General features: G+C 35.0%; 1 protein-coding gene across 3 annotated transcripts in view; it reads right to left on the reverse strand.

The window, feature by feature from the left end:
* Positions 1–1,842: 1,842 nt before the first annotated feature.
* SPATA6 (spermatogenesis associated 6) overlaps positions 1,843–13,490 on the reverse strand; it is a 212,580-nt gene continuing 200,932 nt past the window's right edge. For all 3 annotated transcript variants that reach the window (XM_012000348.1, XM_012000350.1, XM_012000347.1), the window contains one exon: positions 1,843–5,370. In XM_012000348.1, coding sequence (XP_011855738.1) covers positions 5,190–5,370 — 181 coding nt within the window. In that variant the 3' untranslated portion in view covers positions 1,843–5,189. The remainder of the gene's footprint in view (positions 5,371–13,490) is intronic.

Genomic DNA, 13,490 nt, shown 5'->3' on the forward strand with positions numbered 1-13,490 from the left:
ATAACACTCCCTTCTTGAATGTCTTATATGTTTTTCCCCTCAAAAGCAGAAGTAATTTGGTAATGAGAGTAATGTTAAGTTACTGTTAAGTAATGCTAAGTTAATGTTGATGTTAAGTAACTTTATTAACTTTTAGAGAACAGTATATCAGCTGATATCTGTTCAGTGTTAGCTTATTTCCTTCTTACTTTACAAACCTTAGTAAGTGGATTTTCTAAGGCTTATGTTATCCAAGACAGCTAGAAAGAATATCAACTAATTTCAATTATTATCCCTCAAGTAAATGCCAGTCTCTCCCCGACCCCCATATACACACACTCTGATTGGGAACTGTGTTTTTGTTTATCTCTGGTTATCATTCAATGTCTTGCAGATTGCCTGGAATATTTTGTGAATAGGCGAACAGTCACAAGTACTGATTATCTGAGGAAACATCATATAAACTCAAAGTATATCATTCAGTGATAATAAACACATTAACAAAATGTTGGATTTTCTCTCTTACCTCTTCATTTTGTACATTGAAAGTGTAGCTAGTTAAGAGGAGGAGGATTTCTTTCTTAATTATTTTGAGCTCTGTCACCCAGGCTGGAGTGCAGTGGCACAATCTTGGCTCAATGCAGCCTCCACCTCCCAAATTTAAGTGATTTTCCTACCTCATCCTTCCAAGTAGCTGGGACTACAGGTGCATGCCACTACACCTGGCTGATTTTTGTATTTTTAGTAGAGACAGGGTTTCACCATGTTGGCCAGGCTGGTCTCAAATACCTGACCTCAGGTGATCTGTCCACCTCGGCCACCCAAAGTGCTGGGATTACAGGCGTGAGCCACTGCACCCGGCTGTCTATCTTATTTTTAAAAGGGCTGCCCTCAAACTATCTCACTACCACCAGAGCCTCCTTAATTAGCAAAACATTCAATTACTCGAGGTCCAGCACTCTCAGGGTGCCTATTATGGTCACATATAAAGTAATACAAAAACAAAAAGTAGAGTTTCATTTATTTTTATCTGACTTCATTATTTTTATCTGACTTCAAAATGTGTTTTGTATTCTTGAGTTCTCCCAAGTTCTAGATATTTATTCTTAACTGACTGGATATTTTAAACTCCACCTCCACCCCTGTAAAATCTGATCAATATTTACTTTATTCCACCTTGTTTTCCTATTCTCAAAAGTCCCTCAATCTTTCAACATTCAGCTCAATGCTCACCTCTTCTAATGCTGCTCTAAACTTCTTTGTAGTTCTCTTACTGCATTAGTCATATTCTACCACAGTATTTGCAACCTTGCACACCACTTCTGGCTAAAGCACTTGGAGGAGTTTCCTGAACAATCATGCTTCCTCCCATTTTCATGCCTCTGCATGTTCTGTTTCATCAAGCTAGAACGCCTTTATCCCCATTCTTGCATTTTCATACCACAGAAGTCACCAAACCACTGCAAATGTTTAAATACACTGTTTTTGTTTTCACACTTTTAAAGATACATTTAAAAATTATATACCCTCTATTTCTAACATAGTTCTTAATATATATGTGATGAATATATAGATGAGGCTTGAATGTATAACTTGCCTAAGATCCTAAGGTAAGATAAAGATCAACACAGTAATTGTAAAATGGTACGTTCACTTTGAAAAACAATTTGGTAGTTCTTCAAAATGTTGAACATAGTTTCCATAGGACCCAGCAAGTCAACTCCTAGATGTGTACTCAGGGGAAATAAAATCATATGTCCACACAAAAAACTTGTATACAAGTGTTCAGAGCAACATTTCAGAATACCTAAAAAGTGGAAACAACCAAAATATCTTATCAAGTGAATGTATAAACAAACTGTGGTATATTCATATGATGCATTATTATTTAGTAATAAAAAGGAATGAAGTATTCATACATGTTACAACATGCATGAACTCTCAAAATATTTTGCTAAGTGAAAGAAGCCAGATACAATAGGTCACATGTTATATGACTCCATTTATATGAAATATCCAGAATAGGCATAGAGACAAAAAGCATATAGTGGTTTCCAGGAGTTCTGGGGAGGAGGTAGTGGGAAGTGATCACTAATGGTTACAGGATTTCTTTTGGGAATTATAAAATATTCTATAATTAGTGAGTGGTTATTGTTGCACAACTCTGAGAATAGAGTAAAAACCACTTAATTGTATACTTTTTCAGAGTGAATTATATCTCAATAAAGTTATTACTAGTAAATGAACACAATAATGAAAATTCTCTACTTGTTCCAGATTTTTAATCAGGGGCTTAATCTTTGGAAGTCAGAAAACAACTCTGCCTGCCTAGAACTTCCTGATCATACATATTAATTGTACAATTACGAAACGTCAAAGGATCATTCTAAATTAACCCTTTTATCATCTTATTGGTGAGAAAACTGAGCTCCAAGAAGCATAAATGACTTACATAAGGTTATATAACTAGCCAGTAGAACCAAGGAAGAGTCTCATTCCAATGATTCATCTTTATTTATTTGTTGATTTTGACATTTTCCTAAATACCCAGGTTTTTTATAATTTAAAGAAAAAAATTAAAAAATAAAAAGAAAAGCCTATTTATCTTTTATATTAACTCCAATAATTATTTCTAGATTTGTGGGAAATACAGAAAAAAAGGCTACGAGAATAAACTGCACCTTTCTGCTCCTGTGAATGAGAAAAGACAACTATTAGTACTTAAAGGTTTTACTCTTTAAAAACAATACAGCATAAGCACTCATAGTAATAGTTAAGAGCAACATGGACCACTCTTTCCTCCTAGGGAACAGAAGATAATCAGACACTTAGCAAAGATGTTATTAGTATCCGGAAATTTGCCCCCAACTTTCAGAAAGACACTAACCTTAATCCATAGGAAAACATCTTTCGGAATATTAGTTTCTAAAGTTTCCCTTTCAGCCCTACTTTTTGCAGCCTTTGTCACAGCCAATGGCAGATACAAGTGCAATAAGTAATTTCTGTGGTACTTACTCACTTGGGAGATTTTGGTGACAGTAAAACATTTTCTTTGAAAGTCATGTTTGTTCTTTTCACCAAACAGCAACTCTTAAACAAAAGAATTTTCATTTTCCCAAAGAAAATCATTGAGAATACAATTTTTTCAAAAAGAGCATTATTCAATGTTGACCCTCAAAAGCTGATTGTAAAATACCTCATCATATAATCTACAGCCAGAGGGTAACTCATCAATTGTGTAGTCCAGCATTTCCATAACCTAGGTATCCACATGTACCTGAGGATTACATTGGCAGGTAGTGTGAGGAGCTAGGGGAATGGGGGATGGTGGCCAGAATAACAAATAGTGTCACATGCTAAATTTAGTTTAGAAAATTCTGAGTTAATTCAATAAATATTTAAGGAACATCAATTACAGGCCAGGCTCTCTACTAGATGCAGAGCAAAACAGTTTTATACCAGAATTTTCTTAAAGCCTCTAACAGGCTAGTGTTCACAAATGAGCATAGTGACTATACATCCTAGTTTGCTGTAGACAACCCCAGTTTACAGGCACTATTCCAGCATTAAGATAATCTTTTTACTTTTATAATCCTACATATGACTCTCTAAGAGGTGTGTGTGTGTGTGTGTGTGTGTGTAGCAAACAGATTTTCCTAAACTTCGAAGACCAATTACACACTTATATCCACATTCCTACAATCGTCTCCTAAAACAGTGGTCTGGGTCCATGGAACATAGTTTGGGGTCTACTACATTCTCATCATTTGATAGCTGAGGAAACAAAGGATCTGAGCATTAAATAGACTCAGCTAGAAAATGGCAGACATGGGACACTAAAGCCTAGGACTCCTGGCTCATAGAGATGGCTCTAATGCCCTTTCTGATGTATCACAGACTGTGATACTAAAGCATCCTTAACATGATGTTAACAAGTTCTACGACAAAAATAAGTCACCAAGTTTCACATTTTAATTTCATTTTAAAGGAAGTTCATTTTGTTCTTTTTCAATCATAACTGTAAAATTAATCAAAAACAGAGTCAATGAGAAAACACTATCTTTTAGTCAACTCTAATACTATCTTTTAGTCAACTCTTCAAGACTATAAGCCCAGTTCACTTACTCCTACTCTCTTCTTTCCCTCCCCTCACTCTCTAGTAAATATAAAGTAGTTGATTTCTTTGTATCTTCATAGTATCATTGGCTTTACAGGTGTGTGTTGGGGTTGGGGAGAAGAAGTTAATTCTATCCATCAATCAACAACATTTTCAGTGTCTACCACAAAGTGTTCTGCTATAATATTTTACTCGCATTGTGGTTCCAAGTGTTTTTTTAAAGTTAGGATACTATAATACTGTCTTGGGCCATATAGTACTTACACAAATTCCAAGGAGTCAAATTACAATATAATTCCATTATTATTTTTGAGTTTCTATAAGCTTACTAACAGAGGCAATTTTCTGATTCTGGTTGCACCAAAAGGTATGGCCCTAGAAAAAAAATCATGGAAAGAATTTTATCTTTAAAAATTAGTTATTCAAATTTTCGATCATCCATGGCCACTGATATTTCTAACTAACTGCTATGCATTATAAGCAACTTAGGTGGTTCTTCCAGAGAAAAAGGAGTGAATGATCATATAGTCTTTAAAAAGAAAACCTATGAGCTAAGAAATATAATAGTCTGTTCTAAAAAAGGAAAAAGTAGAAAATGTTAGTGAAAGCAGGGTTTAAACCCTTAGGAAATTCATTCTTGTATAGGATATCATTTTGTTCATCACCAAGAAAAGGTAGTCAATATTAATTAAATCTTACACAGGCAAGATAACCAGTTAAGCAGATGAAAAGAAAACTGCAAGGTGAGTAAGGCAAAAAAAAAAAGGAAACATTTCTAGAAAGGAACTATTCTTGGATTTGCAGATGAGATGTACATGTAACAGAATATCCTTGTCATATATTGGAAATTGTGATTGTGTGACAGAGCTCTAATATTTGCAACACAGCAGACTCTTCTGTAATAATTATTTTAAAAGGCTTGCCTATGATAATTTACCATTTGAAGTAATGAACTTATTCAAGTATAACTATTGTACCTAGTTATAATCCCATTTGTTTTTTTTTTTAAAAAAAGGAATACAGATATTGATCACATCAAACATTTTCATTGAGAGGTTGACACGGACACTCATGCGTTTTATCGTGGATGGTCTCAGAAGCTTTCCTGTGTATGTGAAGCAGAACTACAGGCCTTTTTGTATAAGTTTCTGTACATTTTGTCCATGCTGTTCTCAAAGATGGGTCGGTGGGATTTTCCCTTATAAGAGGCTGCCCTGTTGGACCAGTATTCGCCATCATCCAAATGGAAAGTGCCACGTGGCTGCTGACATGAGCTATAAAAAGGGATATAAAAGATTCAAAATAATAATGAAACAAAATTAGAGATAGTACCATGTAAATCAAATATTTATTGAGTACTCTACGGCTATTTAATACTCTGCTGGGGCTGTAAAAAATAAAACACAGTAAGGCCTGTGCTTTCAGAGAGGGACATTTTAAAAGGGGAAGCAGAAGTATCTGTGTAAAACTGTTATAAAACAGTAAAATGAAAATTTTGTGTTAGAGTGAAAAAGGAATTCAGAGAACAGACACAGGTACAGCATAATAAAAGCAGAACACAGGTGGCCTGGTATGGCCAGTATAAGAATGCACAGCTTGGGCACAGTGGCTCATGCCTGTAATCCCAGTACTTTGGGAGGCCAAGACGGGCAGATCACCTGAAGTCAGGAGATCGAGACCAGCCTGACCTACATGGAGAAACCCCATATCTACTAAAAAAAACAAAATTAGCTGGGTGGGGTGGCACTTGCCTACAACCCCAGCTACTCGGGAGGCTGAGGCAGGAGAATCGCTTGAACCCAGGAGGCGGAGGTTGCAGTGAGCTGAGATCGCACCATTGCACCCCAGCCTGGATAACAACAGCAAAACTCCATCTCAAAAAAAAAAAAAGAATACATAGTTGCTAAAAGTCAGGCACACCTGAAACTGAATTCCAGCTCAGTCTTTTATAAGCTGTGAGACCTGGGGCAATTTATTTAACTATCCAGAGTCTCAGCTTCCTTAACTTTAGTTTTACAGGATTGTTTTAAAATTTAAACGTAGAAGTTATTAAATAAGAAACACTAAACTAGGTACTTTATATCTATTTATGAATACATCTTACAACCTTTAGAAGTGGGTAGACATAGAAATTAAGACTCAGTGAAGTTAAGTGACTTGCCTAAGACTGCTCAGCTAGTAAGTGGCAAAATAAAAAAGACAATGTGTGTGCTCTAAGACACTTTCTACTATGCCATGCTGCTATTGCCCTCAAGGAGTAGAAAATTAGGCTAAATATGAACATTTGTGGAAAATGGAAACAAGGCAGAAGAGTTTCAAGTGAAAGGATCAACTGTAGTTTTGAGGGTCTTAAGGAAAAAAGAAGGTGGGAGGGAGAGAGAGCGAGCGAGCGCGTGCGAGAGCATGCACATGTAAGTGAGAGCAAGCCCATAGGAAGCTAATGAAATAGACTAAGACTGGGCTGGCTGTGATGAAGACAGAAAAGAAAAGGTAACTCTTTCTTAAGGATTAATAGCACTCTTCATGTTATCAGTGTTATAATTTTACTAACATAAACATTAAATTCTGGAATTACATTTTTTTATAGATAAAATGTTGAGTTTATTTTCTTATATAAATAATTGACTTTCTTCAAGGTCAATGAAATACTTTTTATAGATTAGACCTCCCAGGCCTGTTAGATTGTAAAGTTTCTTCCCGGACACACGCAACCTACAAACCAAGATTACACCATGAACAAATACAAAACCTGAATAGACCAATAATAAATAACAATAATGAAGCAGTAATAAAAAGTCTCCCATAAAAGAAAAGCCCTGGATCTCTGGCTTCACTGCTGAATTCTACCAAATATTTAAAGAAGAACTAACAAGAAGTCTACTCAAAATATCACAAAAAATTGAAGATATGAGAAAACTCATTTTACAAGGCTAGCATTACCTAGGTACCAAAACCAGACAAAAACAACAAAAAGAAACTACAGGCTAATATTCCTGATGAACATATGCAAAAATCCTCAACAGAAGATTAGAAAATTGAATTCAAAAACACATGAAAAAGATCATTCACCATGATCAGATGGTATTCATTCCAGGGATGCAAGGATGGTTCATTATGGGCAAATCAATAAATGTGATACATAATATCAACGGAATCAAAAACAAAAAAAATGTATAATCATTTCAACGGGTGCTGAAAAAGCATTCAATACAATTCAACATCCACTCATAATAAAACCCCTCCACAAACTGGGCACAGAAAGAACATACCTCAAAATGATAAAGGCCATATGTAATAAACTTACAGCTAATATTATACTGAATTGGAAAAAATGAAAAGCCTTTCCACTAAGATCTGAAATAGGACAAAGACGCCCACTTTTGCCACTTATATTCAACATAGTAATGGAAGTCCTAGTCAGAGCAATTAGGCAAGTGAAAGAAATAAAGGGGATCCAAATTGAAAAACAATAAGTCACATTATTCCCTTCTATAGAAAACATGATCTTATATTTAAAAAACATAAAGACTCTACCAAAAAAATTAAAATGAATAAACACATTTAGTAAGGTTGCAAAATAAAAAATTAACAGGCAATAATCAGCATTTCTATATGCCAAGAGTAAACAATCTGCAAAAGAGATCAAGAAAGCAATCCCATTTCCAATACTAAAAAAAAAAAAAAAAAATTCAGCCAAAAAAGTGAGATTGCTATGACAAAAACTATAAAACACTGATGAAATAAACTGAAGAGAACACAAGAAAATGGAAAGAGATCCATGTTCATCGATTGAAAGAATCAATATTGTTAAAATGCCTATACTACCTGAAGCAATCTAGAGTCAATGCAATCTCTATTAAAACACTAATGACATTCTACACAGCAACCATAGCAAAACAATCCTAAAATTTATTTGGGACTACAAAACAAACAAACAAACAAACAAACAAACAAAAAACAAAACAAAAGACTAGAATAGCCAAAGCAATCCTGAGCAAAAAGAACGAAGTTGGAGGCATCACATAACCTGACTTCAAATTAAACTGTGACGCTATAGTAACCAAAACAGCATAGTACTGCAATAAAAACAGACGAATAGATTAATGGAATAGAATACAGAATGAAGAAATAAATCCACACATTTACAGTAAACTCATTTTTGACAAAGGAACCAACCACATACATTGGGGAAAGGACAGTCTTTTCCAAAAATGGTGCTGGAAATACCAGATATTCATAGCCAAAAGATAAAAATATAATGCCTATCTCTCACCATATACAAAAATCGAACTAAAATGGATTAAATACTTAAATGTGAGACCTGAAAGGATGAAACTATTGAAGAAAATATTGGGGAAATGCTTTAGGATATTTATCTGGGCAAAGATTACTTGAGTAACATTTTAAAAGCATAGGCAACCAAGCAAAAATAAACAAATGGGATCACATCAAGCTAAACAGCTTCTGCACAGCAAAGGAAACAATAAACAAAGTAAAGAGATACAATACGTAACGGGAGAAAATGTTTGCAAACTACTCATCTGAGAAGAGATTAATAACCAGAATATATAAGAAACCGAGCAGCGGAAAAAAAAAATAATAATCTGATCTCTGATTTTAAAATGAGCAAAAGATCTGAATAGATATTTCTCAAAAGAAGAAAAAAAAATGGCCAAAAGATATATTTCTTAAATGCTCAATGTCACTAATCAAATCAAAACCACAGTAAGAAATCATCTCAATCCAGTTAAAATGGTTTTTATTAAAAAAGACAAAAAATAATGCACGCTGCTGAGGATACGGAGAAAGGAGACTGCTCATATACTGTTGGTGAGAATGTAAATTAGTATAGTCCACTAGGAAAAACAGTATGAAGGTTTCTCAAAAAAAAAAAAAAAAAAATAGAACTACCTTTTGATCCAGTAATCCTACTGCTGGGTATATATCCAAAGGAAATAAAATCAGCATATTGAAGAGACGTCAGTACTCCCATATTTATTGCAGCATTATTCACAATAACAAAGCTATGAAATCAACCTAAGTGCCCATTAGTGGATGAACGGGTAAAGCAAATGTGGGAAATAGATACAATGGAATATTATTCAGCTATTAAAAAATGAAATCTTTTCATTAGCAACAACATGGGTGGAACTAGAGGACATCATGTTAAGTGAAATAAGCCAGGCAAAGAAAAACAAATATCACATGTTCTCACTGATCTGCAGCAGCTAAAAAAGTTGACCTCACGGATGTGGAGAGTAGAATGGTGATTACCAGGGACTGGGAAGGGGAGGAGGGAATAGAGGGTGAAGAGAGGTTGGTTAAAGAGTAGAAAAATACAGTTATGAAGAAGGGATAAGTTCTAGAGTTTGATAGCTCAGTAGGGTGATCACAGTTAGCAAAAATTTGTTGTATATTTCAAAATAGGTAGAAGAAAGATTTGGAATGTTCCCAATATAAAGAACTGATTTACTACATGATTTGATTTACTACACATTGTATGCATGCATCAAAATATTATATGTACATTAGGAATATGTACAATTATGATGTACCAATTTATTGAAAAAAATGGAAAATTTAAATTACTCAAATTGAAACTGTTATGAATAATTTCATAATTGAAACATTTTTGTTGAGCATATCCCTACTGTCAATATCCTTAAAATTAGGCATAAACAAATAGAAAACAGTTTTTATCAATAGCTAGTTTTATAAAAGAACAGTGTTAAAAATTCCACATAACAGTCATAATAGAAGAGATAATATTCTAAACACAAATTTAAAATTATTTTTATCTTTATTTTTCTTATTTTGTTGCCAACTCCCATTTACATGAACCATCACTTCAGGCCTGGTCATTAAAATTTGGGCTAATGCTGAAATACAATAGTGATGTGAGAAACACACAACCATAGAGAGAATTTTAAATCTCCTGAAAACAGAAAAAATTTGAAATAAATGTAGAAGGTACTAAAAGGAAGAAGAAGCATCCTCTAGGGCCCTGGGAATTGGCAGGGCTATCATAACAAACGTCTAAAATGTATTAGAAGCCACACAATATAAAAGCAAGAAGGAAATCTTATGGGTAGTTGATTCCTTCCCTACTCAGCTCCCCAAACCAAAGATGTCAGAAATAAGGGGTCATTTATTCAGTTCTTGATAAGAGATTTCTTTCAAATGAGTTTCAACTTAAAGGTGATAGAAGACGTGAGACAACTATCGTAGATAAGCTGATACCTGGAAGATAACATAGCAAACTATATTTTCCCACTCTGCAATTCCTGTAGAAAAACACTGAACACCTGCTAGACCTCATGGCTGAAAACCTCAATGTGTATATAGACTTTAAAAAAAGTATTGAGTGACGAGCATAATTTTTCTTGAGGAAAAACACAAAGAAATAACTTATATCTCTTTATTAATGTTCTCTATTTGATTTTTATTAATGTTCTCTATTTGATGATTCATTGTCATACTTCAATTTTTTAACACGCTTTCCTTTAGCTTTGAATGTAGCTGCTTTGAAGTGTGCTGAATCTAACATCTCGAATTCCTCAGAGACAGTTTCCAGTAATTCATTGTTCACATATATGGGTCATACTTCTTTCTTTACATGTCTCAAAGTTTTTGTAGAAAACAATGTTTTAGATCTAGTTGAGACTGCAGAAACTCTGGCCTTTTCGATTCTTTGTTCAATGATTTGCCCGGACTGATACTGTGAATTGTTTCTTCACACTGCCCAGCTCCTTGTGTCTGTTTCTTTATTTTTTTAATTGTTGCTATTTTATTTTATAGGTTTAGGGGGTGCAAGGACAGTTTTGTTACATGAATATATTACATAATGGCGAATCAGAGCTTTTAGCTTTTAGTGTACTCATGGTTCAATAGTGAACGCTAACCAACAGGTATTTTTTCAACCCCATCCTACCTTTTAGAATCTCCAGTGTTTATTATACCTCTCTGTATGTCCTTGTGTACCCATTGTTTAGCTCCTATTTGCAATGAGAACATGTGGTACTTGTCTTGGCTTCTCAGGGGCTACCTACCCCGGAGTTAGCATAGCTTAGTGGCTAGCAAATGACTAGTAAGAGCCAGTAAACCTATAAGGCTTCCATATTTTGCCAATGGATCTATATGTGGCTTTGGTAGTATATTCAAAGTTTATCTAGTTTACAAGTCTGCCCTGCATTTTACTTTCTGCCTTCACAAGGCTTCACATTCAATCATAAATTAGTGGCTCATTAGGGCCTTCACCAATGTCTCTCATGCATATGTATAGCCTTATGCATAAACATAATCTTCTAGCCAACCAGGAATATGTAGAACTTGATATCAAGGCCAGCCAACTGTGGCTATCTTCTCTCAGATCTTTACTGTCTGCCCCAACCAGTATTAAAACTTCAGGCCTCCTCTGCTTGTTTGCCAGGTAGTACTAAAACTTCAGTTCTCCCTTCCTTGTTTGCCAACAAACCATTATTGTTTCTGTTAATGGAATTTCCCATGCTCTGCTCCATATAGTTAGTTATTTCTGGGAGCAGAGCTGCCAGTATTTCAACATGACTTCCCTAGTAGAACTTTTGGGATATGGAGCTGGGGAGTGGTAGATGGGGATGGAACCTCCAGGTTATAATGTCACAGGCTCTAACTGTTCTGATATTCAGTAAATTTTTTAAGTTAACTTTGAAATTGATACATAGTATTTGTACATATTCCTAAGGTACGTATGATATTTTGATGCATGCATACAACGTGTAGTGAATCAAATCATGGTAATTGGGATATCACCTCAAACATTTATCCCTTCTTTGTACTGGAAACATTCCAAATCTTTCTTCTAGCTATTTGGAAATATACAACAAATTTCTGTTAACTATGGTCACCGTACTGGGCTATCAAACTCTAGAACTTATCCCTTCCTCATAACTGTATTTTCTCTACTCATTAACCAACCTCTCTTCACCCTCTATTTCCTCCTCCCCTTCCCAGTCCCTGGTAATCACTATTCTACTCTCCACCTCCATGAGATCATCTTTTTCAGCTGCCACATATGAGTGAGAACATGCAATATTTGTCTGTGCCTGGCTTATTTCACTTAACACGATGTCCTCTAGTTCCGCCCATGTTGTTGCTAATGAAAAGATTTCATTTTTTAAAATAGCTGAATAATATTCCATTGTGTCTATTTCCCACATTTGCTTTACCCGTTCATCCACTTAGGTTGATTTCATAGCTTTGTTATTGTGAATAATGCTACAATAAATATGGGAGTGCTGATATTTCTTTAATATGCTGATTTTCTTTCTTTTAGGTAGTATAACCAGAAGATTTTCTTGATAAATGCTTCTCAATTTGTTATATGCTTTTGGTCAATTCCAGGAGTTCTTAAATTGTTGTTTTTGACAGTTCTGTTCAGTTTGTTTCTTTGGGGGGAAAAGGATTTGCTGAGCTCCTCGCTCAGTCATTCCAGAGATTCATGCAAACTTCTTCATGATGCCTGTGTCAAACAGCATCTGTAGAGGGTTGATAGTAAGTCAAGACTGCAAACTCTCTCTTGACTTCTACTGACAGAAACCTCAAGGCTGGCAAGAAGGTGATTACTTTGAGTGTAGTTCCTCTAATCTTTGAGATGAAAAGCAGAACGGGAGGACTTCTTGGCCTAGTACATAATATTACTTGAGGATAAAACTAAAATAATATCCTAATCATTTCAATAGCTTCTGGATCTAATATCAAAGATACTTTTCTAAAAGTCTTGAAGGACTGACCACTTCATCCGATTGATTCAAGTGTATATATAAGAGAAGCAGCAATGATTATAAAGTGACCTCAAAAATGTGTAAGCAGAACTTTTCTGACACCCTGCTTAACTCTCATTTGAGAGGCACCACATTGTTCAGGGTGATCAAAAGCTTAATCAATAACACTGCTTGGTGAGCTGAAAAAAGAACCAATATTGGGGTTTATGGCAAACTTTAAATTGACAGCAGCGCTTTTGAAAATGTAGTATTTATCTACCTATGTTAGAATTACCCATGAAATCCCATTTTTAATTTTATTGTATTTATTTTGTAGAGACAGGGTCTTGCTCTGTTGCCCAGGTTATTCTCAAACTCTTGGCCTCAGGTGATTCTCCCACGGGGGCCTCCCAAAGCACTGGGATTACAGGCGTGAGCCATTGCACCTGGCCCCATGATATCTCTTAAAATACAGATTTCCATGTGTTACTTATATATAAGAACCAGCATCTATGGGGGTAAAAAGTGGAAATCTATATTTTTAACAAACAACTTAGATAATTTGAAAATGAAGCTCTTTCCTGTATCAACTCTTCTCACTTCTTGCCCAAATTAGAATTAATTATATGCGTTAAGCACCCAAAATCAGGATGCTA

The sequence above is a fragment of the Mandrillus leucophaeus genome, unplaced genomic scaffold, assembly GCF_000951045.1.
Source record: "Mandrillus leucophaeus isolate KB7577 unplaced genomic scaffold, Mleu.le_1.0 Scaffold626, whole genome shotgun sequence".
Classification (NCBI taxonomy): domain Eukaryota; kingdom Metazoa; phylum Chordata; class Mammalia; order Primates; family Cercopithecidae; genus Mandrillus; species Mandrillus leucophaeus.